Raw genomic sequence first — 22,805 nt, 5'->3', positions numbered from 1 at the left:
GAGCTCAAGTTTTACCTTCTACGGCCAGCTCTTTCACAAAGCGACTCCCTCATCTGCAAAGCTGCAGGCTCTACTTACTTTCTTGGTATTGCAAGGATTTAAGTAATTCAGATTTATGGCTTACTCTCTGTTTATATACAACCTGACATAATGAAGCCTAGATCATCATGGAGGTCCTGCTGGGCTATCTAGGGACATGGAGACAGAACCCAAGTGTCCTCTTGAACTCTGAAGCAGGATTCTCATTGACCAATGCAGAAGCAAACTGATTATAGAAGAGAGAACTGCAATTTTTGGCTTCTTTTATTACCATTATGATACACTAGCTGATGATAATAGAAATATCACCTTTAACATGCACCCTGTTGAGCAAAACCACTTAGAGGGAAGGAAGATGGAAACATCAGTGTCCCTGCTGAGCAGAAGCCCCACTCGTACCACTTGGTTTAACCCATCATTACAGAAGCCAAGGGCAGTTGCATTTTGAGCCACACAAACAAACTACACAGCCACAGCAATGCTGTTCTCCATGCTAGACCAGGCAGAGCTAGTTCCACTAATTACATCCTGTGTTTTGACTTCTGCAAACTTTCTGTCTCTGTATCCAGGAGACTTTTATAATCTTTTTATTAAGAAAAAGATAAAAGGAGTAAGTGCCATAATTACTGCAACCAACTTTAAGACTTTTGAGTGCAAGTCTCACAAAGTTCTAGCTATAAAGCTTTCCACTGTATAAAGGAAAAAGTTGTCACACTTTTCGTAGGAAGTAAACAGTTCAAATTTAGGGAGTTCTCATTTTCATTCTCATTTCCCCTTGGCCAGTTCATTACTGTTCCAAAGAATTCACTTTGGGTCTAACAGGCTTTGTGTTCTCTGCAACCTACCACCTCCCATGAAAATGATGTTCCCACCTTCTGAGCTACAACAGCAGGAAAGATGCTGCTGTGTGTCAGAGAGATGGAGCAATGCCCTATTTGTTTTTGCAAATAGTAAGAAAAAAGCTAAAACTGAAAACATGGCTAAGCAGCAGAATTCAGGTGTCCTCTGCTAAAGCAGAGAGACAGAAGAGCATACATTAAGAGGCATGGAGACCGATGTTTAAGAAACACAGGTTTAGCTCCCATGGAATCAGCATAGAAATCAGCAACTGAGACTTCTGCACAGCTATTTGAAGCAGCAGATTTGCTCATCCCTTAGATCACTCCTTTCTCTTAGGACACCCTGTCACCAGGTAAAGACCATTGAAAGTCTCTAAAAAAAGTCCCTAAAGAAAGTCTTCCAAGTCCTGGTCTGAAGGAGCTCCTGGCCTAACAAAGAGTGCTTTCACACAAAGGACAGTGTCCTCCATCCTACAGCACCTGACTCCAGGCAGTAACTACCCCTCTTCCAGAACTAAAAGCAGTAACAATATAGTTCCTGAGATCTGAAATAAACCTACAGTTAAGTTCAATTTGAAGTGAATTCCTTATCTCCTAAAGTCAGTTTTACAGTCTCACATTCTGACTCCTGCTTTCCCACCTCACTCAGCTGCAAACAAACAGCCCTAGCAGCAGCAAAACCCTCCCAAGAGACTGCCCAGGTGAAGGCAAGAAGGAGCCTGAGGACACTTCAGAAATAGGCTCCAATTAAGGAATCTGAATATAAATTAGTACCTCACCCACACAGTATTTTTGCAAGCCTTGTTCCTTAGCCAGCTCTGCTTGTAAACAGGCTGCTTTGAATAACTTTGAAAAGGTATGTTCCTATTGTAACACTCAACAAGCTGTGTGTGGGAAGGCAGAAGGTAAGTCCTACCCAGCAATTAGATCTCTGAGCAGATAGAAAGCTGTTCTCGTGCCCCTCAGGCCTGCCTGCCCTCCTCAAACTGAGGTGAGCAGCGCTGCCAGGGGCCCTCTTGTGTCAGCCTGGCTCGCAGTGATGCCAGGCCAGGGAAAGCTCACACTGATTTTTAGGGACTAGGAAACTGTCCTCCAGCTGTGGTGTGAAACTGTGGGTTCAGAGAGGGAGCATGGGAAGTGGGAGAGCCAATAACACCAGGAATTCTTAAAAAATGGTAAAGAACTGCTTTCAGTCTTTTAGGTAGGCAGTGGCTGGCTGCAGTGAAAGAAGTGTTGCCTGTATCCTACACACAAAGACAGATGAGTTTGCTTGAAAATCAGAGCAGGAAACCCAGCCTGCACATCCTTTCTCTCCACAGGCCCACACTGAGCTACTTCTGCACTAGCAGAGAGAACCAAACACTGGGGAGGGCTCAGCAGGCTGTCCAGAAGCAATGATCACAGACAAAAATAACCTTAAAAGATCTTTCCAAATACAGTCCCTCATTATTATCATATTGGTGCTGTATCAGTTTCATCTCAAGCTGTCCCTGGCAGTGTGTCTCTCTTGTTCCCTTTAAGAGATCACCAACAGGTCCTGAAGCACCAGAGCCTTTCTCTAAGAAGGGTGAATGGGGAAACATACTTCAGTGTCATGGCAGACAAAAGGATGGAGAATTCTTGCTCTCAGATGTTTAACCTTGAAGGCTCCCTAGTTAATCAATCATAAGCAGGATGAGCTTATCAGGGGGTGATGAAATCCAGAGGACACATCTGTTTCAAGGCACTGCTGTACATACTGCAAAATGACTCTGCAAGCTTTAAGTTCAGGCATGGTGACATGGGGAAACCATGTGAGGGTCGTGGGTTACTGTTTGTAAAACTTCACCCCATGCACCTGGAAGTGTTCAGTCTCACAGGACCACAGGAGTCAGCTGTAACCAAGCTGTGTGTTACATCCTGATTTTAAAACTTCACTGGGTGCTTCCAGAATGGAAAAAAACCAGAGAAGTGAGAGGGGAATATGATACGTCTGATTTTCTTCTTTTTTTTGTGTCTTGGAAATTTTTACTAGCTTTCATACAACGCTGGCAAAATCCTGCCATTTCACAAAGGAGAACAACAGATTTACTCGGTGCAGTGTCTTTGGTATCTGCAAAAAAAGTACATTCTAACTGTTGTTAGAATGCATCAGTTGACTGCTTGGAGGTGCTAAGTTTGCCACATGTGCAGGGCAAGCCTGGTTAGGGACCGATAAACAGGCATATTGCTTTTGAGCCATCTAGGGAATTAATGAGACCCACTAGCCATAACATGCCAAGGGGACCCAATACTGCCTTCAAGCAACTGAAGACAAATCTTAGTGACTTCAGAGGAAGACAGAGTTAGGCTGCTTTTTGGATATGAAGGTAAGTTCTTACAATGTGGCCCTTACAACTCTAGCTGCAGTACCTACAGACTGAGTAACCTCTTCCTCTGGACAAGGACGAAAGCCAAACTAGCCCAGAGAAGTGTGAGCCACAGTGCCAGTCCCAGTAAGTGCACTTGCCCTGGGAAACAGCAGTGTGTAAACTGTACTCAGAGACATGAAATCTATGGTTACTCAACCTGGAGGGAATCACCCCCAACAAATCACAGTGGCTGCAAATCTAGCTTACCACAGATGATCAGCTTGCAGCTGCAAGTTGTAGGGATCGCAAGACAGATGCTACTTGTTGAGTTGAACCACAACGTAGACTTGGATGTGATACTAATATTGCCCTTGTATAGGGTCACTGTTGGGTGGGGGTTGCTGACGAAAGCACAGCAACAGCAGTTGCCATGACTCATGCTGTGATTCTTCAGTGGGGCGATGAAACGGGAAGCACAGTCCTTCCTGGGATACTCCATCTTGAAGTCAAAACACTCTGCTGAGGACAGATTCACTATGGGGTGCTTCATACTACACTGTCTGTTACACAAACAGGCAAACACAGAGCCAGTGCCATCAAGACAGAGAGTCTTCTCCTGCATGAGTACAAATCCAAAGAGCTTGGGTATAACATTTCATGACCTCGACCTTCTTTCCCACCAGGGAAAACTCAGGGAGGAGGAAGAATAAACAATACGCCACATTACTGTCAGCATCTGACCAGCATACCTATCTCAACATGTAAACAAATACAAACTGAAAAGCAAGAGAGGAAGGAATCAGAAATCTCATTCTCCCATTAATCTGCCATGCAACTGTAAGCAAGCAATTAATTTCTTTGTTTCTTGGTCTGTAAATAAGGTGTCAGGTTTTTGCTCCGTGGGGATATATCAAGCCTTCTCTCACTAATGCCATTAAATTGTAAAGTGCTTTTGGATATTTGGCTCCCAAGGCACTTTAGAAATGCATTATTAAATTACACCCAATTATAAACCAAAACAGGTGATCTTGCAAAGGAAGGGATATTGCTCTGCTGGCATTGCTCTGAGGCATTAATAGTCTACAGAGTGCTCTGGGGGAATCAAGGGGAACTGCATGTGCAATTTAATTTCCAGTGTCCACTGTAAATCTTCCATTTTCAGCCTGTATTTAAGCATGCTTCTTGAAGTCTTTATTATCTCCTTTTGCATTGGCACAGGGTCCCATCAGGTAAATCCCCTGGATCCTAAATGTAGCACAGTATAGCAAAATTCTCTGATAGAGACCTCATTCTCAGAAAACAGCTTATCTCCTTATCCTTCAGAGTTTCTCTACCATCTCTGAGGTTTGTGCAAATAAACCTTGTGACTTGCCGTTTATAATGAAGAATAGGAAATCAGTTTACATCTGCTTGTGCGCTGCTGTCCTCCCTGAAGACAGGCAGGCTGTTACCAAGGGAATGGACTGCAAGGAAGGCACAACCAACCTAGCTTTCCTCCATTTACTACTCTTAAACTTGCCTACATACACAGAAGTTACTGAAGTTATTTCAGACTCTCTAAGATCCAGCCCTAGTGTACTTCCATACAAGAACATGACTAGAGCCACAGAACTGAACTGCTCTTTCTTAGCTGGCCATGTGACAGAAGTAACATACCTATGGTATAGTTACATCAATCAAGGAAGGCTGATTGTTAAATACAAATACACAATTTGACACCTGATTACTCATTTTAGTGTACTACTTATCCTGTTATTTTAATGTATTGCCCATTACTCTTAACGGGATTAGAAGACTTTTGGCAGCATGTGGATAGGTTTCTGAAGAAATGTATGCATAGTCTGGTAATATATGTTAATATATACTTCATTTTATATTATTATATTGTTTATTAAAACAGGCATAGGCCAAGCAAAAACAACTGGCTTGGATCTCACTATTCAGAGTAACTGCATTCTGCTTTGCCCCAGACTGGACAGAAGGATCACTTACTATTTTGATTTGATGAGCTGGGGTGTGTTCAGTTTTGCTTGGGAGTACTGCTAATGAGACATCCTTATTACTGATTAGGCCTGAGCAGGGAGCAACTGAACAAAGGAGAAGGCATTTACCTGACGGGATGACCTATGAGTGTTTAATTTAATGTGCTTTTAGGGACTTCTTATAGCTTCTGGCCCAGAAGGACTGTCGCACAGTCTCCTACATGTGACAGATTTTTTTTGCTTTTCATTTAGGAAACAAATCCCAGTCAGACTGGAAATATGCTGCAAGGCAGATGACATTTATAACACCCATCTTCTGTTATGTCAAGACATGATAATATAATTCTCTCTGTACATGGATGGCCTCTACTGCCTTGAATTTTAATTTAAACAGCATCTGTATGAACTGCTATGTAATGTGCTACACATGTATGTAGTAAAAGGAAGCCTGGTCCTAAAGAGATTGCCATCAAATGGACAGGACAGAAGGTATTCTCATGTCTATTCCCCAGGAAGGGACCTGAGGTGCAGCGTAGGTTAGTGCTATACCCAGGGCCACAGAGGGACCCTAAGCTTAGTCCACAGTCTTGTGTGCAAGAGCACCCATCTTCCTCCAGCACTATCAGGAATTTTTCATCTTACCTCTGTCTTTGGAGATGTACCACTGCTCCTGTGAATTCAGAGGGTCAGTGTCCTCAGTGTCATTGCAGCCAGGGCATAGAGCTGGCTTGGCTTGGGAGATGCCACATAAACCTTATGCTACAGTTCATTAGTTTGATGAAAGCTGACAGAAAACAGCTGGTGTGATACAGACAAACTTCCACAGTTTAGACTGAGATGTATATTCTTAGACTGGGACTGAATCTGCAAGGTACTGTAAAGCCTCAGCTTGTGCAGAAGTCTAGGCTAACAAAAAGGAAAGCACAGAAATTGCCCTTAGCCTCTACAGAAAGGAGCTCAATATCCATGTTAATAGAAATTGTACTTCAGAAAGGACAGTGTTAGGACCTCAAGCGTTGTCTTTACAACGAGATCACTCCCCTAGGTCACTCAAGGTTCAATCAAGAATGATTTTACTTCAGTTCGCACGAACTGTAGTTGTATACTCAAAAAAATTCTGCTTCTTGTGATGAATCGGAGGGCTTCCCCAATGTTTTATGGTTTGCTGAACACTGTTGCTCCAGCTGCAGGGGGCTGGACTGTGAAGCTGACAAACTCGCATGCACAGAAGTCCCTCTACCCTAACCACCAGAGGGAGGCTTACAAAAAGACTAGCCATAAAAATAGTGAGCAGTTATGCAGGACTTCATGAACCTAAAGCACTGCATGAGTTTTCTCCAACAGTCAACTTCTTTTAAACCAAAGTGACAGCTCATGTGATAAAGGGCAAAGGACAACTACAGCCTTCATAGCCCTGCAGCTGTATTTCACCAGATGCCCAAGAAAACTCTAACTGCATGATTTCTCCTCTGACAGGACACAATACAGAATCTCACAGGGAAAGACGTATGAATGCATGGTGCTGTCCCAGCACAAACCACCATGTGGCTCTTCAGCCTCACAGTCAGATCAAACTTATGGCAGAGGGGAATAAAAGAAAAACAGAGAGAAATTAAAAAAAAAATAAAAGGGTGAGAGATTGCATAGAAAAGTAAAGCTATTCTTCAGTCTGTTGAGTCATGCCCGGAGACTGAAGAAGAAAACTTCAAACTGTTCCAGCAGAAGGCAGTTAGTGTAAGGGTTGCAATGTTGCCAGCTCTTTTCCTAATACCTGTACCACCAGAAGAGAAACATTAATGCCTCAGCAATCAACAGCTTAGTGATGAGCACCTATTCAGGACAATTTCAGGTGAGCCAGGTGGAACATTTGAAAATAGGTTATGTAAAAAGTGAATGAGAACAAAGAAAAACAGGAGGCAGCTTTAATGCCTCATTAGATGATTTTACTGTCCACATTCTGCACAAATGATTTTGTGTATCTGTTTCTTATAGGACTTCTCATCTTTTCAGTACAGTACTGCATGTTGCCATTCCACAGCAGAGAAGTTTGTCTGGAGCCTGCAGTCTCTCTGGGATTTGTGTTAACAAAGCTGTGCTGCATGGACTGGTTGTGTAGTTCCAAAGTGGAGACAGAAAAAGTGGTTATTTCTCTTCTCCATTGGTCACCTGGATGTTGCCTTCTGAGACATCCTCAGTCAAACCCGAGTGTCCTTCTACTCGATAGGACTCAGTGTTATATAACATGACTCATGAATCGTGCATCTTTTCTTGCTGGTGTTACCAATACTGAGGGCAGTCAGCACCATGCTTTGTTACCTGGGAGTATATCTTAGACATAAAAAGTCTGAATTTCCTAATAATTAAGCAATCATAAGTCCTAACCAATAAAGAATTAAATACTTTGCTGACTCAAATAGTAAGCTATCTAGGGATTTTCTGGCAGGTCATGGTATCTTCATTCTCAAGACATAATTAGTGTCTTTGAAGCATGACTGGCACCTGACTGTTCATCCCATTCAAACTGAGCACCTGAAAGAATTATAATCCTGTCTCAGTATCACTGTACTTACAATGAACAGGCATTTCAAACATGATGGCTTATTTGCTGTAGTACCTACTCTCCTCACCTATACTCAGACTACAGTATCTGTGACAGGAATCAGAGAATCTTCCAACAGTGACCTCTGTAATCACATGTGAGAGGTCAGATGGTGGAAGAAACAACTGCCATTACACCTGACATACTCCTTCAGGGGACAGCTCAGCAAGAAAGATGGCAGAATGATTTTAATCTGGCTCAAGGACTGCACAGCCTGTGCTGTTCTCCATTTCAGCACCTCTGAAAACTCCGCAAAAAGAAGCAGAGCCATGATGCTAAATGTTCCTTTGTGCAAGTTGAATTTGATAACCCTTTACAAAATGAGGTGTATTTTAAAAACGCATGAAAGTAACAGCTGACAGATGAGAGTTGCAGCTGGAGAGATACTGCAGGTCTTACCTGAAGGTGGCATTGCTAGAATTCTTTCCTGTAACTCTGATGTGTCTCCCACACCAGCTTCATTCACAGCTTGGGTTCAGAAGTAGTATTTGTCTGTCCTGCAAGCTGCCCACAGCGTAAGTGGTACTAGAGATAGGGATCTTGGTGCATTTTGTCCATTTCTTGGTGTCCTCAGCTCACATCTCTAGTATCTATCCTGACAGCACATCTCCCTGGTCTGGCTCCTGCCAGGCTAAGCAAATGCTGGAGTTGGAAAAATCCACCACCTTCAGCAGTTCTGGAGGCTCTGCGACAGCAGAAGAGCTGGGACACGCTACCCTACTCACAGGCCTACGCGTGCATAACTGAATACAGAGCTATTCCTATTTCAAGATGCTGAACCTACAAGGTTTTAGGGTAAAAGGAGCCTTAGTAAACACAGAGCAAATTCTGTCCAAAAAAACAGTGCAATTCCTAAAATGGCACATACATGTAGACTCTGTTTCAAGGTTGGCCATTTAAGAAAAATCTTCACAACATTTGACATGGAAACATCTGAATTCAGCTTGAAAAGGGCATCTTCTATGAGTGCTGGACCACCATTCATTTGCCACATGTTTGGGAGAGGTGTCTAGCAGTAAAGGTTTGCTCTCCCTAGCTGACTGGTGAGCTCTGCAGCAAATTTCCTATAACCTGTCTTATATGGCTTTGAGTGCCTGGTGTTTCTTCCTGTTTAATAAATCCCTCTTAAAGTGCTGTGTAAAGTGGACAGGTGCTATCTGGACTGCTTGGATTAGTGTATTTGCTTACTAGCTTGCAAGATCCTGTTAATGTTCTTCAGGTTTATTTGCCAAAGACTACAGTACCCCTAATTAGTAGACATTTTTGTAAATACAGATCTTGCTTTTTGCTCTTTACTCCACCTTGCAGCAGTCTAGTTAGCTCTCCATAATATGTAAGAAGAGCAAAGATGGAACTTTTAAAAATATCTGTATATTTTTAATCAAAGGAATAGGGAGTTGTGTATCAGGATCCACATTCTGCTCTGAAAGTCTCAGCTAAAATGCAGTGACCTCTCCCTGCTATCCCCAACCCAAAAAAGTTAGCCAGTGCAGCATGCCATGACAATCTTGATGCTAATGGCTTTTATACAGAACATTCATATGAGCACACAGGGTCATAAGGAATATGGTGCATATGGACAGTACATATTCTCTTAGGCCTAATGTGAAATAATGCAAGTCTTCAAAGAGAAGAATCATAGCTTCAGGCTTTAAATTGTTTTTGTGTTGTCTTCTGATGTAAAGGAACCTGAATGCTTTTCCATCTGAGTAACTATTTAACCTCAAGGCTCTTGTCTACTACATAGAATTCTCTCAGTTTTTAGCTCTACCAGCTTCCACACTTGGCCAGTTTTTTTTTTTCCAAATTATGTGCACCTACCAAGGCCCATTCCTCTAGCTATTGCAAGATTCTGTCAAGAGTTTAAGCAATTTCTGATGGCCTCTAACAGCCTTTTGTTTTTAAAATGCTTTAGTTATATGGTATATAGAGTAAGGATTCTCTATAACTGGCACAAAATAAAATCTGCCCATTTCAGCATTTCTGAGGCTACTGTAATCCTTTGGAGTTTGTCTATGAGTTTGATGAGTCCAGAATTAGGCACAGATTCTTTACTACTAAAAATCCAGCATTCAAATAAAAGAACGTAAGCAACTTCCATGAATTCCGCAAGAGTTTTCCCTTCTTTTAAAAGGATTGATGGGGGACTGATGAAAGGAGCATAGTAACATGTACGAGAAATTATTTTCTTTGTCATACATTAGGACCTTTAGTAACCTATACATGAACATTAAGCACTGAAGGTATCTACACCTTAGAGCACCTTTATCATGTTGATATCTGCTGTTTTGCATATACTCAATTCCCCCCAGGTGGGAATCTCTTACTGTGTCCTTATCTGAATAGTTAGACATTTTAAGTGAATAACATTGCACTTTCAGGCACTTACAATAAAATTATGTTTATACCCAACAGTATTAAGGCCTGCCTTAATCTTTAGTTAAGCAGTAAACACAATGCAGTCCATTACATTGAGCCAGGCTGGACTTTGCCACGTTCCCTCAGACTTCAGTCATAAATGCATAGATCTGATCATCACATACACATTTGGGAAAACTAGACATTAAACAGTAAAAGAAACATACTGATGGGATCCTTTGCAACAAGAGGTTGAGGGCATGCTAAGAAATCCAGGGCCTGCACGGTTCACAGCTATCACACAGAACTCATTCTGTATCCTCCAGAAAACCATCCACTTTGAATCTGGTACCTAGAGACACACATGTTGCTATTACACAACTCTCTAATCACCCATAAAAGTGTTCCCATGAGGTCACTATTTTTTTTTTTTTAAATTGCTTTTGGATTGAGATAAACAAAGAAGAAATTTCAGCTCAGTGACTGCTGGAGAACAGTATAAATTTCAGAGGTTCAGGGAGCCCCTTAACTAGGTCTAACATTCATTTCTCCAGAGGTCTGCTCCATTTTCATCTCACTGTCTCCCTAAGGAGGAGATGGAATTTTGATGCATAATAAGAGGAAAAATGCATAATTTGTTTTCCACTAGATTATGGTCTATAGCCTGGTATAATCACACACGCTGGGGCAAAATATCTTCATGTCTTGCTCCACTGACTCATTGCCCATGATATAATGAACTCAATAGTAGCCAAGCCTTTCACAATCTAGCCTTCAAGCAAGGTTAAACCTCCATTCAATTCTGAAAAAAACCTCAGTAATTGAATAATTTGCCTTCACAAAGTGTTTCCATTATTTCCCAGGAGTAATAATGGTGCTTTAAGGAGGATATTTTTAGATAGTGTGATTGAGTGTAACTTAATTAATATGAAAGTCCAACATTTTGAATGAGACAGAGGAAAGAATCCAAGAAAGAACCAAAATATTAACAGAAGAGGAAAAGGAAAAGTCTCGTTAGTCAGCTGCTGCTGCTGATAGGAACACTCCCATGTGTTATACAAGCTGTGCTAAGCATGGATCATATGGTTGCTATCTGATGGATACAACAAAATCAGTCACTTGTTTAATTCAGTTCTGGTCTAAGTCAGGGAAAAGCAGTCAAATTCAGGTAGGAAGAAATGTAAAATATAGATGCTTGAAATTAGGCACCCAAATCCATAGGTGTGACTTTCAGAGGTGCTGAGCCCTTTCATCGTTGCTTGTGGGTATCAAGCCATTTCCATTTGAGGGCTGAAAATCCCGCTTTGAACAGCATATGTCAAAAGGTGTATCTTGCTAGATGCCATGATGACATTTTCCTTGATTAATCAATATTCAGCTTTCGATTAAAAGCTTGTCTAATGTTCCTTCTGCCTACATAAAACAGATAATAATCCTGGTCTGACCTCGAACTGGCTCCTTGGTGATTAGGACACTAAAGATCGCTGCCTTTCTTCCTTTTGTCTGTGACATAACCTTGCACTGGGGAGCCTCCATCCTGGGCTGGGAAGTTCCAGGTGATGGTGACATCTTCTTGCCTGACACCTACAGCTTGAGGCTGAGACACCTGTCTCAGAGGCTCTACACAGAAGAAAATGAAATTAGCAAAGTACAATCAGAATTCATTAACTCCAAATTGTGTGTGTGTGCATGTAAATATACACTTATGTATGTACAGCAAGAAGTCAAGGAGGATAACTTGTATGTTAAAGTTTATTCATGGCCACAAACTTTTTCTATAGATTCTTTCTTTGCCATCTACTTCCCTTTGTCATTTCAAATGTTGAAACATTTCAATTCTTGTACGTATTCAAAAAATGAGCTCTTCTGCAATGCATTACAGAGGGGCTCAGAAAAGCCTTCACTAATCCATGGGAAGTTTGGTCAAAAAAGCAAAGTTGTAGGTGAGAACTGACATACATTACTTCAATTTGGTAATTTTCTTTCTGAAATGTTTCAATAGGCCAGGCTTGCGGTTTGCACCGTATCTTCTGTGATACACTCTGGTCCTGGGGAAAGGGGACGGCAAATCCCCTTTCACTGGGGATCCCAGTCGATAAAGGAAAAATGGAAACGAGGTACTCAAACTATAACTCCCAGAAGATAGTTCAGCAGTGTTTTCTAATCAAGTTAGTTTTTGGCTGACGCATTTTCTTTTTTGGCTGCAAAACAAAATGTTTTTAAGCATTCCTTTTTAAATTGTCTTCCCTCCTCCCCCACAATATTTTCCAGAGAAAGCCACTTTTCATTTCTGCCGTATCCCACTACGCTTACGTAACTGACACTAGAACAGAGTGTTAGTCAGTCCTCTCTTGTGGCCAGTCCATGTCGAGGGGTTTCTGAGTCCAGAAACACTTGCAGTGAAAGGACCTGGGTATTTGTTCGATCCTGGTTATTAGCCTAAGCACAAAGCAGCTTCTAAGCTCTGTCCTTGGAATTTGTCCCCTGAAGCACAGGGGACAGTGTTCTTTTGGGGACTGGCAAGGAGGAAGAGGACAAAAACGATGGGAAGTGGGACTGTGAAACCACATTAAAAACAGCTGGCTAACAGGTTCTCCAGCAAACATTTCTTCTGTTTCCAGGGGCTTGATGAGGCCCTTGGAGTTGATGGCATGTATTCTGAATTAGTAGGCTTTCCCTTCCTCTACCTCCTCTGTAGCAAATGTGTAGTTGCTCTCCACCACCCATACTTTGATCTACGATTTTTTCTTCAGCCATCCTCCTCTTGATGATGAAGTGAATCACCTGTTTTCCTCCATTGCCTTTGGGTGCTTTCCATCTCATCTTACATTTTCCCCACGTGTTACAGGAACTCTGCTTTCCCCTGGGTGAGGGGGTGGGGGTTGGTTTAGTTTGTCTCAGTGTGAGCAGCTGACCAGAATGACACGGAGGGCTATTATTTAGAGGGTCATATCCTGTCATGGTGCAAATCAGTGTAGATTACAGCAAAACTAAACTGTCTTGAATTACTCGATGGGATAACTCAGAGTCTGGCCCACTGCAAGATTTTTAAAAAGAAAGGCTGTAACCCAGCATATCTATCAGTGATTGTCCTGCTGTAAAATGAATAATTTAGGACCTATCAACAAAGTTGAGGTAAGGATTGTCAGAAGCTGAGCCACAGTCATTTTTCAGATTCAGCATAATGGCTCCACTGTCTTCTCTCACACAGATTTTGATTGCAACACAGTCACTGGCTTTTCTCCATCACCACTTTCTCCTCCTCTGTCACCTCAATACCATCTTTGAACCATGTGACTTTGGGCATTGCCTTTGCCTTGAAAGGCACCTTGATGCTTGCTGTATGCTTTTGCTTTACCTGTTAAACTGCCTTTATCTCAACCTATGTGTTTTCTCACTTTTACTCTTCTGATTCTCTCCCCCATCCCCTTGCAGGGGGAGTGAGTGAGCGGCTGCATGGTTCTTAGCTGCCGGCTGGGGTTAAACCACAACACCATGGCAGGGAGGTTTGAACTAGATGTTTTTTAAGGTTCCTTCCAACCCAAGCCATTCTATGATTCTATGATCATGATGAAGACAGTAGAATCAACGTTAGGTACTGCTTGTAAAGAAAACGCTCCCTCATTTGTTACAGAGTAATATGGGAAAATGATAAGGATGTCCTGCACACAATAAAGAAAAATAACCAGATTCCTATTTTTTTTCCTTTTTTGTCACACAATGTGTATGTTTAGAAATTACAATCTTCTGCTGAAAGTCATAAAAAGCCATTCAAAAATATTTTTGAATGCAAGAAAATCAACCCTCCCTATACCAAGGCTTTGATGTGGATGGATTTTTACTGCAACACAGGTATGATAAATATCGGGTGCTGCAGCCACAGCATCCTTACTGCTGCATTTGTCCCGCTGTCTGTGCAGAGGTACCTATCCGCCTTGCCTTGACACAGAGGACAGGAAGAGGCTTATTTCCATGCTGCAGACGAGTCTGAAAGCCCATCTGGCGCCATCTGGCTGCCAAGAGCTGAGTAATACACATATTTATGTATTTCTATATATAATTTCAGAAAAGGTGTTTTTCTTGTTGCTCATGACAACAATGTTTGAAGTAAAGGCTCAGGCCAAAATTCTTGATCACTGATTTGTAAACACAGAAACCTATGCTTAGTCACTTAAAATCAGCCAGTGCGACTGTTCAATTTTCTTCTCTTGGAGAACAAAGCAGCAGGAAGAAGAGGTTTTGCTCACGCAGACAGATAAGCCTGTAAAATGACACAGGCCCAGGTAAGGAGCCCAGGTGAAGCACTGATTCTGCACGCGTTTGTGCATGCCTGGTAAAAGCAGTAAGGAGATGGGGTGGCTACCTCCAATGGCAACAGTTGCTTCACTCTCTGCCCCCTTGGCTCTGAATGTGTACCTCCCTTCATGCTCCTCTCCCGTTCTGTCAATGATAGGTTTGTGGATGGCTCCCTGCTTCACTATCCAGATCCTTCTCATGTCTGTAATCTGACAAGAAGATTGAGGCAGGAAACAACCCACATTGCAGCAAACACCAGCTCCAACCCTGTCCCTGAATCCTCTGACCAGAGTTTCCTGCTCTAAGATGACTAAGCAGTCAGGATTTCTAGCTCCTACTCTGGTAAAATGCTCTGTGGCCTATGGACAAAACAAATTCAATGTTATGTGGACAGAGTGATCTGTGTGTCTGCATAGATGAGCCACGTGGCACGTAACAGTAGCATGCAAAGGATACATTTAGTGACTACTCTGAGCATCAGAGACTGGGAGAAGAAGGGTGGGTGGTGAGAAGCCAACCTTGTGGGAAAGAATGCGAGTCTACAGGCTGAGAAAATGGGTTAGCAAATGTGAAAGCATCTTTACAGGAGACTGGGAAGGAAAATTTTGAAAAAGACAAGATTCAAAGCCAAAACTTAGTAAGACTGAGACTGTAGTAGACCGGGAAAGATTAGCTCTGTTCTTCTCTGATTTGTCCATCCGTTTGTCCTAAGTCAGAAGCCCTTTATCAAAACCAGGCCAGGTCCCACAGCAGCTATTTGGAGAAAACCTTCCACCACTGTTTGCAGCATTTAATGATACTGACAATACCATGGACGTTTTACCTGTTTGCCATCGTTGAGCCATATCCTTTCTACCATCGCATCATTCAGGACAACACAGAGCTCGGAAGGATCCCCAATTAGAGCATGAGCATCACAGGCATACTCTTCATGGTTTCAAATGCCTCTGGAAGAAATTCTGGTGGAAGCATGTGAACAGAAAAGCTGTGCAGAATGATTGTTGACTGAGCACTTCAAACACCAAAAAGGTATTTAACAGCAGGGAGACCTCACAACAAAATGGACAAGCCCTCAGGACGAAAGTGGTTTAGTGAATTGGACATCATGGGAAGAAAGGGGGATGGAGAAAGGCTGCTCCTAAGTATTTTTTTCCCTTCTGGGTGTTCACTGGAGGGAATGTAGCTATAGGAATCCTTGTCCAGAAGCTGAAGCTGAACACTGCTCCAGACTCTTAGCTGGTCTAGAGGAGCTATCAAACCAGCCAAACACTTCCTCTACCCCCTACATAATATTTGTATCTGAACCTGAACTTCACATGGGGAGAGATCAATCTGTAAATAAGGCATCAGCCTGCAATTCCAGCGTGCACAGGAGTCTGAGGCAGCTCAGCCATGGCTTTCCAGGTTACCTGTGCCACAGAAGTGGTTTCTGTCCCAGAGGAGCGGTCAGAGAAGGTCCCTGCCCCACACTGTCCCTTCAGGCCAACCTGGCCATGGCTCACAGAGGGCACTCACATACCAGGACCTCCATCCAAGTCCATACACCAGGCCAGGGTTTGCGGGGCATCATCTGACACAGAAAGCACAGGGCTATTAGGAAGAGACCAGTCTCAGAGACATCTGTCAGGGATGGACACTAGGTCAGATCAGTCTTCCATGTGAGAAAATCCACTTAACCTCACAGCTGAGCTTCTTTTGGCCCCTGAAGTTTCCTTCATGCCATCCTACCAACTGAATATTCAGTGGTTCCTGAACCTGTGAAGGACACACTAATATAATTTTATCTTCTTCCTTTCATGCAATTACTTTTAATGCTTCCACTTTTCATGGAAGGCACCTGGGCACAGTTCAAAGCTGGTCTACATCTAACGGAAGTCACCTCAAATACTACCAGCCGCTAAAATCCACACCCTAACTTTGAAATTCTACCCCAGCCTATTCTGAGAGCATGAAGCTAAGCTTTCCAACATTTTTCTCACTCTTAACAGCCTTGTGTCTTTCTATAAAGATCATAGACTTAAGTTTACAGCATCAATAATGCTACTGCAAAATTAATTCACAAAACAAATGTGATATTAAATATTTACCAGTCTCATGTTGTGCTGCTGGTCCTCAGCAGACTGCAGTCAAACGTCCCATGGGTCACTTTAAAGAATCTGGATAAGAATTCATTAGGACAACCCTGATTAAAATAAAAAACACGATACACTTTACTAGGCTGGTTTAGATGACACGTGCAAGGACTTAAATGGAAGATTTACTGTTTTCTGCTTCTACTGCTTTATACAGCAAAGGGAAGTCCTTAATTATTATCTGCATGCTACCAAGAGGGGGCACAGACTAACGGCTTATTCCATGTTAAATAATAAACAGACTGCAGAGCAGTGTTATCTCACATCGGTTTCCTGGCTGTTATAGTAAAGCAGCACTACTCTGCAGAGTTCACTGAAGAACAGTGCAAAGACTACTGTTTCTCCTCCTCTTCCTCTCTTGAGCCATTCACACTTACCTTCCACAGTTACACTGGCACTGCTGTACTGTTCATTAAGGTCAGTCTTGCATAGCCTACGATTGCTGTGCAATCTCCTGAGTCACTCAGCTCAGCAGCATTAATGATAAGCTTTGCTCTCTTCCCTTCATGCTTCATGATGTACCGAGGAGACCTCTCAATCACTCATCCATTCTACATCCCCTTCAGGGTGACATCTTCAGAAGTCAGCACACACTCCAGGCAGGCTTTTTCCTTCTTTTTCACTTGGGCGTTCTTGAGATTGCTGATGAACTGATTGGAACCCCTGGGAAAGGGTTAGCAAGAAAAAATGGCACATACCAGCAAGCACCTTATAAATAAAATCAGGTGGCTTTGCCTTTGCAGGATATAACATCGGCTTCTGTGTAGGGGAGATTCCAGGCTTGGACTTTACCTCTGGTGTGAAAATGAGGTCTTGATGCTCCTCTGCTTGCCTACTTCCAGTGTGAAAACGAGGTCTTGATGCTCCTCTGCTTGCCCATTCACAGACTAGCTTTATGAGACTGCGGCTTCCATTTTTTTCAGCCCAAGCTCTAGGGCTTTGTGTTTTAAATTTATGGATATTGCAGCTCAAACCCTGTTATCTTGTGTTTGATCCACCCACTGCCTGAAGATGCTTACTTTGCATTACTTATGAAGAGTGGACTGTTCTGCACTAGATCTCCAGTCTCAACACTGAGTTCTTTAAGTCACTGGACAGAACACCCTTAATTTTCATAGCGTGGGCCAATCCATCATCAGATGTGATGATTTCATACTTATCATTCCACTCCAACTCTTTCCCATTGAACTTCTAGGTGAAGTTTTGCACTTTTGGCAGGCAGATTTCAAACACTGCAGTCTGTCTTTCAGTCATTTTCAGTGGTTTCAGTTCTGTCAGGAGTTAGGGGCTCACCTGTTAAAATACCTAAAAGACAAATATTGATTCTGTTATGCTTAGTTCCCTATCTCACTAAATAGCTAGACTTCAATGAAGTAATTTTGATTTCTTTCTTGAGTGGTTGTAGAAAGATCAGTTTATTCCTTCAACTTCAGTGGAAATTAAGCTAACTACAGTTCATAATGTTCAGTAAAAGTTGCGTGTAATCCTACAAAACTGATTACCAATAGAGACACTGGTTTTCTGTTCTTCTGTCTCAGCTCTGCTTTTTTTTCTTCTCCTTTACTGTAGGTCACTGTACAATGGCTCCAGGCAACTCCAGATGACATCTAAAAGCATACCTAGAACCATTTGACAAGCTGAAGGAGGAATAACATCTTCCTGCATTATCTGTCAAGAGTGCTGCAGTGCCTGGCACAGGATCACTGTTTGGCTTAAGTAAGGTAATCTACCACACTACCAAATAGCCTGTGCCCAAGCCCTGCTAAGGGTTTTATCAAAAAGATAAGTATTATACTTAAAGAATGGTACTTACAGCAAAGCTTATCTTTAAGAGATTGTTCTCCTGCAATAAAAGGTAAGGCAGGTGGGCAGCATTACTTTTACTTAGCATTGATTTGAAGCAAGTTTGCTGTATATAATGTGGTTAGTTTTCTTTCAAACAGCAGGCCCACATTTGGCTGGTTGTAGGAAGCATATGCAGATGAAAAAAGATTGTTGTCATTATGCCCAGGCCCATCCACTTACACCCAAGTCCTGTAACATTCTTTAAACAAAGTTCACTTCCACTAAAAGGACAGTGCCAAGGTGCATTTTGTCATTCCCATCTTTTCCACTAAAACTAGTCCAAATTCAGCAGTGACTCACATCCCTGCCCCACTGACGTCAGTGGAGAATTTGGCTTATTATGTGTAATAACTAGGCTTCAAACTGAAATCTGCTATCTCATGAAAGGTGTTTTCACATGGGCGCTCTGGTAATTGTGGGTTGGTTTATGACTTGTACAATGCTAGACTTCTGTTTGAGCCTAAAAAGACCAGTGAATCATGAGTGTTGCAAAGACATATAAGAAAAAAAAAAAGAGTAGATCACAATTTTGACCCTCAAATTTTTGTCTGGAGATATTGACATTGTACACAGAATCTCATGTACCCGAGAACAAAGATTACCTGTCATTCTCAGCATAACAGAGAGTTTCTCATCAGCCACAAGAAGACCATAGGCACCTTGGTTTTTCCCATTCACATTAGTGATGCACAGCATATATTTCATACCCATATGCCTCTCATAATTTTTTTCTCATGGAATACAGGGACCATAAAGGCTTTTCCCCATCATAAGCACAACGCTTGCATCTTTGAAAACATACTCTTTTTGTGCAGTGACACAGTGACACACAGTGCTCAGTTTAAAGTCAGCAGGGGATAGATTCTTTCATCCTGCTTCACCCTGCTCTACTTGCAGCAAATCTGCCGTGCAAAGATTCTTGATTTTGTCTAACTTAAAAATTCTTCCAAGCCTAGTTGTCAGTAACTGGTCTAGTCACTAATCAAGCCAGAACTCTAGAGCTTACCTTTAGTCATGATCAAGGATACATGTAGATCAAGGATACATGTGCAGATGGCATCAGTGTGGGTATTGGACAGTACACACTTGTAGTCATCTGAATCATCTCTGGAGAAGCATTCGGATTGGAAAAAAAACAACCCATAGTGAAAACAACAAGCTAAAGCTTCACATAGGCTGGGGCAGTGGGGAGCAGATATGGCAAATGTATTAGTGAATTCTTCTTTTTATTTGTGTTTAATTCAGTATTTTTTTTTTATCATTAACAGAATCTCTGAGGGTAGAAATTTTGAGGCCAAATCCTCCCTAAAGATCCCTCAGAGCCTTCCCAAAGCCCCAGAAAAAGAAGTCTTCCCACTGACAGTGAAGTATTTTGGATCAGGTCCATTCTTGGCCTAAGGCAGCAAAATGAAGCCACATTTCTTCTTAGAGACAATCTTTTATTCTGGTGCTCTGCATCGAAAGTGAGTATCACCTCTAACTGCATGAGCAATACTGAGACCAGACGAGGGTGAATGGAAGCTGTTGGACTTAAGACTCTGGAGAGGAAAAGAAAGAGTTTGACCTGCCCTGGCTGGCAGACTTATAAACAAAGGACTGTCTGAGAGAAGAGGTGAATGAAGAATTAAGGAGAGAGAAGAGAAAGGAACAGAGCAAGGAAAGTAAGGAAAAGAACAGAAGGAGAGCAGAACTTTGCAGCCATGGGACATCACAAATTAAACAGGGATGAACTGTGACATATGCCTTGAATATTATGAATTATTAAGATTTAGCATTGGTTTTGCCTGAATGGCACACACGAGGCATTAGGGTCTCACTATGCTAAATGCAAAACCAAGTAATAAAAATAATGGTTCCTGCTCTGATGCTCTTTTTCTGTTGATCAGAAATGCTGCCCTGTAAACACACAAAGGTATTTGAAAGTAGCAGTACTGCAGTAAGCTGCCTGCAAACAAGGACATTTTTATTGCTGCTGAGGAATACAATAGAGCTGAAGTATTTCTTTTTTACTGTTTGTACTGTGAAAATAATAAAATAAGCAAGCTAATAGCAAGAAAAAGAAGGTTTGTTACCTTAGCATACGCTTCTTAAAAATACTGTCAAAAACATTCTGGATCCTTCTTCTGTTGGTACCTACTCTCTCTTTTCCATGTTGCATTAGACTGTGGTTTACTTTTAACTTTAGCTGAGAATACTGCTTTGTCTCCTAAAATGCAAGAAGAAACACTGGAATTAATGAAATTAGTGAAACAGAACAGGAGCCTGGTACCTACTTTCTCTGTTTGGGTTTTAAATGCATGGTTTCTTTTCCTGTCTGCTTCATTGAGGAGATTAGATTAACTTCACTTTACTTACTGTACTTACTACAACTTTACATCCATCACAGATACCACTCTGGGAATTAAATTTGTTCATTAGCAGTGCTCTGCACGCTGACAGGAATGATTTGTGATATATAGTAGAGTCATATGATCTTTCTGTCACTTTAGACAGTCACAGATCTGTCATATGGGAGAGATTATACGTGATGGAAAGGCTTATTTACTTATGCATTAAAGGTCACATTCTTCCAGACCCAGCCAAATTATTCAATCATGAGTTTTGCATAAATAAGAACTGCTGTATTTAAATCAGTTGGGACAGGTTTCCAGCAGCTAAAATGAATAGCATCTTTCCCACCAATTTTGACTGATCCACGACAAATCTCTAAAAAGAGTGAGGATGGGCACAGGTATCTGCAGTTTGCACCTGTTGTTGTTTACCACTCTTTCAGTTGTAGAAGATGATTTGCAGCTTACCAGTTTCTGAAGGGGGCCTACAGGATAGATGGTCAGGGACTGTTTATCAGGGAGTGTAGTGACAGGACAAGGGGTAATGGGTTCAAGCTGAAGGAGGGTCGATTTAGATTAGATGTTAGAAAGAAATTCTTTACTGTGAGGGTGGTGAGGCACTGGAACAGGTTGCCCAGAGAGGTTGTGGAGGCCCCATCCCTGGAAGTGTTTAAGACCAGGCTGGATGAGGCTTTGGGCAATGTGGTCTAGTGGAGGGTGTCCCTGCCCATGGGAGGGGGGTTGCAACTAGATGATCTTTGAGGTCCCTTCCAACCCAAACCATTCTATGATTCTATGATTCTATCATGGACCATATTTATTTGCATGAGGTGGGTGAATATACCTAAGAACACCTGAAAATGCAGTCAGTTGTTGGCATGTACTAGGGAAAGAACTGTCTGTCACCAGAAATTGTTGTTACTCACCCTTGGGTGTTGGCAGTGGACAAGATTTTTCCACAAATTCAGGAATGCTTTCTCCAGCAAGGATCTCAAAGGAGCATGTCACCATGCTAAAAGACTCCAATAAGGCAGAAGACTTCCTAGAAACAACTTCTTTGGTTGGGGAAAACATGTATTAATCAAGCAGAACAGAGAGGTACCATTTGAAGGATTTATGCACCAGGAGGGGGAAAGGGTGGATAGAACAAGAAACCCCGAAACATGGAAGTTACACAGATAGTTGCCCCAGTCAGTTAAGTCTTGGGAGAAGAAGGTTTGTGCAGCAGGAAGAGTGCTAGCTGTCCACAGGAGACTGCCGATCAATTCCTTGCTTCTTTCCAGTCTTTCTGTGGGATTTGGGGCAAGTAATTTGTTCTCTCTGTACCTGTCTTGTCATCTACAGAATTGGAAAATTGGGCTGCCTTGCTGCACAGGGGTGCGGCAAGGTGCTTTGATGTTAGATGTCATTCAAGAAAGGTATCAAAACTGGACATATCAAAAGGCCCATTAGGAGTTACTCTGTTCTGCACAAGCTGTACTAAGCTCCTGAGTGCTGCTCATGCCCTGTGTTTAGATAAATGCCCATAGTTTAAGACAAATCCTCCTCCTTTAAACTGTTCATTTCAGGAGGCTCCAAAGTGCTGCATTTTTCTATCAGAATGAACCTATTTAGGTTTGTTTTATAAGAACTAGTTCTTCAGTTCAGGTAAAACTGTATTTTTTTTCCAGCCAGACTGACCAGTAAGGAGCTGGCCCTGAATACTAATTTCTAACAGCTCCATGCAAACACCTCACTGAAACGGAGATATTTTTCTGTGGTTAATAACAAAAGGTCTCAGTTTTACATCAGGAAAATCAACAGAAACTCTACTACCAGCTTGAATTATTCCAGTTTATGCATTTAGACTATTTCATTGCACTTTTCCTTAATCAACGACCTCCCCAGCTGTCCTAAGTGTATCACATACAGTGGGATACATGAATGCTACAAGGGCCTGTGCACACCCTGCTCTCAGTGGATGCGGCTGGGAACTGTGTCGTTATCCTCACTGCAGCACCGTGACAGAACCAGTAAGGAGGTTGTTTTAAGCAAAGATAATCAAAGCAAGACAAA

General features: G+C 42.1%; 1 protein-coding gene across 1 annotated transcript; it reads right to left on the bottom strand.

Annotated features, from left to right (window-relative positions):
* Positions 1–353: 353 nt before the first annotated feature.
* IGSF22 (immunoglobulin superfamily member 22) lies at positions 354–21,824 on the bottom strand. Its single transcript, XM_075753032.1, is given in 24 exon segments — positions 354–627; positions 3,454–3,848; positions 6,687–6,780; positions 8,194–8,280; positions 8,282–8,474; positions 10,375–10,394; positions 10,396–10,458; positions 10,460–10,499; positions 11,593–11,614; positions 11,616–11,767; positions 12,732–12,900; positions 12,902–13,115; positions 13,266–13,379; positions 13,381–13,505; positions 14,087–14,160; positions 14,319–14,652; positions 15,267–15,370; positions 15,963–16,033; positions 16,966–17,238; positions 17,595–17,661; positions 17,664–17,846; positions 19,023–19,135; positions 20,521–20,626; positions 21,677–21,824. Coding segments are annotated over 24 exon segments (3,228 nt in total). The 3' UTR covers positions 354–560.
* Positions 21,825–22,805: the final 981 nt, after the last annotated feature.

This window comes from Balearica regulorum, chromosome 5, assembly GCF_011004875.1.
Source record: "Balearica regulorum gibbericeps isolate bBalReg1 chromosome 5, bBalReg1.pri, whole genome shotgun sequence".
Taxonomy (NCBI): Eukaryota; Metazoa; Chordata; class Aves; order Gruiformes; family Gruidae; genus Balearica; species Balearica regulorum.
The sequence above is the reverse complement of the archived record's forward strand: the minus strand, read 5'-3'. Positions and strand labels throughout refer to the sequence as shown.